This window comes from Babylonia areolata, chromosome 15 (assembly GCF_041734735.1).
Source record: "Babylonia areolata isolate BAREFJ2019XMU chromosome 15, ASM4173473v1, whole genome shotgun sequence".
In the NCBI taxonomy this organism is placed as follows: Eukaryota; Metazoa; Mollusca; class Gastropoda; order Neogastropoda; family Buccinidae; genus Babylonia; species Babylonia areolata.
Genome location: NC_134890.1, coordinates 27,237,970 through 27,240,469, shown reverse-complemented (window position 1 = coordinate 27,240,469; position 2,500 = coordinate 27,237,970). Strand labels below are relative to the sequence as shown.

The 2,500-nt window shown below is 47.0% G+C and overlaps 1 protein-coding gene across 2 annotated transcripts in view; it reads right to left on the bottom strand.

Annotated features, from left to right (window-relative positions):
- LOC143290518 (macrophage mannose receptor 1-like) overlaps positions 1–2,500 on the bottom strand; it is a 92,362-nt gene that overhangs the window by 67,736 nt on the left and 22,126 nt on the right. For both annotated transcript variants that reach the window (XM_076600028.1, XM_076600029.1), the window contains exons 7-8: positions 2,084–2,207; positions 623–714 (exon numbers count right to left, since the gene is read on the bottom strand). In XM_076600028.1, the coding sequence (XP_076456143.1) occupies positions 623–714; positions 2,084–2,207 (216 nt within the window). The remainder of the gene's footprint in view (positions 1–622; positions 715–2,083; positions 2,208–2,500) is intronic.

The following is a 2,500-nucleotide window of genomic DNA, read 5'->3' as shown; positions in this document are numbered from 1 at the left end:
TCCATCCAATTCTCCATCCATCTATCCATCAATCCATTCATACACCCATCCACCCATTATGCACCCATCCCTCCATACACCCACCCATCCACCCATCCATCCATCCATCCACCCATCCATCCACCCATCCATCCATCCATCCACCCACCCACCCACCCACCCACTCACCCATCCATCCACCCATCCACCCATCCACCCATCCATCCACCCATCCATCCATCCATCCATCCACCCATCCATCCATCCATCCACCCATCCACAGACAACTCTCCACATCAATTGTACGAGTATGCAAGCGTGTGTTGAAATGAACGAAGGTGTACGTGTGTCAAAATCACCCTCGTTGTGAGCAGATAATAAACCAACAAGGGCTGTATCCACATTCAAAATTTTCTTCTCCTCCACTCCTCTCTGTGGGACTCGCAGAGTGAATGTCCACGCCTTGTTGCGAACACTACTGATTCTGATTCCGTCATGAAGGGAACGATTGTGGATATTGCTCCAACGAGAAAACGAAAATCCACACAGCCCGGCACACCCTCACCCCCCACCCCCTCCCCCCCAGACCCCGCCCCCCAGACCCCCAACACACACACACACACACCACCTCCCCCTCACTCACCTCAGACTTGAGATGTCAGCCTCATCCTTCCAGAACTGACGGGTGGCGTCGGTCAGAGGTCCGTCCAGCCAGGTCAGCGGATGTCGTTCAGACTGACCAGCACACCGACAGCAGACAATGAACTGTGTGCTGTATTGTACTGTACTGTGCTGTGAGTCGGGTTTTAATTTAACTCTCTCCATACGAACGGCGAAAGAGACGACGTTAACAGCTTTCACCCCAATTACCATCATCAAAATATTGCAAGAGGAAGGCTCTTATACTGAAGACGTGAATGTTGACAAAGAATACCACAATTCTTACGACGGAAGCTAAAGGTTGGGTCATTCAGACACCCACTGGACATCCGAGGGGTCTGTGTAGAGGAGAAGAGAGGACTGGCCGTACTGAGTGAGTTAACTTTGGTTTTTTGTCACTGTACATTTTCTCTGCGTGAATGGAATTCAGGCTGGCCTACCTCGACGGAGAGAACCTCTCTCTCTCTCTCTCTCTCTCTCTCTCTCTCTTCTTATATCGGGTGTCCCAAAAAAAAGTGAACCGCTTTTTGACAAGTATTTTCTCAGTGATAGAGAAACCGAATTCATTGAAAATTTTCACACAGTAACATTAGGGCATCATCAGCAAGTCTGCAAAATATTTAAAAGTTCGGACGCAAATTATGCCAGTATTGTCAAAATAAAAACAGCATGCCCTTTTTGGGGGACACCCGATATATATGTATGTATGTATGTATATATATATATATATATATATATATATATATATATATATATATATATATATATATATATATATATATATATATATATATATATGTGTGTGTGTGTGTGTGTGTGTGTGTGTGTGTTATTTTTCCATATATATATATGTGTGTGTGTGTGTGTGTGTGTGTGTGTTATTTTTCCAGTTCAGTTCAGAGCGAGAGTGATCGAGCCAGAGAGAGAGAGAGGGGGGGGGGGAGGGGGGGGAGGGAGGGATAGTTTCACACAGAGGAAGTAAAAGAGAAGGAATGGGGAGAGAGAAGTAAGAAGAAAGTAGAAGAGGGAAGGAGAAGAGAGAAGGTAGGAGAAGAGAGAAGGTAGGAGAAGAGAGAAGGCAGGAGAAGAGAGAAGGAAGAAGCGAAGGAGGGTGAAGAAAGAATGAAGTAGAAGAGCAGGAGAAGAGAGAAGGTAGGAGAAGAGAGAAGGCAGGAGAAGAGAGAAGGAAGAAGAGAAGGAGGGTGAAGAAAGAAGAAAGTAGAAGAGAGAAGAAGAGAGAAGAGGGGTGAGAGAGAGAGAGAGAGAGAGAGAGAGAGAGAGAGAGAGAGAGAGAGAGAGAGAGAAGGAAAATAGAGGAAGAATGAGAAGAGAGAAGACAGAAGAAAGAAGAAGAGAGAAGAAAGGAGAAGAGAAGAAAGGAGAATAGAAAACACAGTCCCCACCCCCACCCCCACCCCCACCCCCTCCCCCCACCCTAACTGACCACGTGCAGTCCGGTCCAGAGGGAGGAGGGGGGTGAGGCGTTCCTGGCCACGTCCCACAGGTGGGAGTGCTCGTCAAAGGTGCTCACTGTGGCCAGCTGTGCGTTCTCCATCTCGCACAGACTCCTGCAACCAGCAACAGATGTATGATTGAATGACCAGCTGACTTATCAACTCATTGACAATTGATAACTAACTAAGTAACGAACGAATGAACGAACGAACGGAAAAAAATGAATGAACTACCTACCTACCTACCTGTCTATCTATAGGCAGGCTAACTGAAAGAGACAGACAGACCAACAGCCTGACAGACAGACACACAGACACAGACACAGACACAGACACAGACACACACACACACACACACACACACACACACACACACACACACACACACACACACACACACACACACA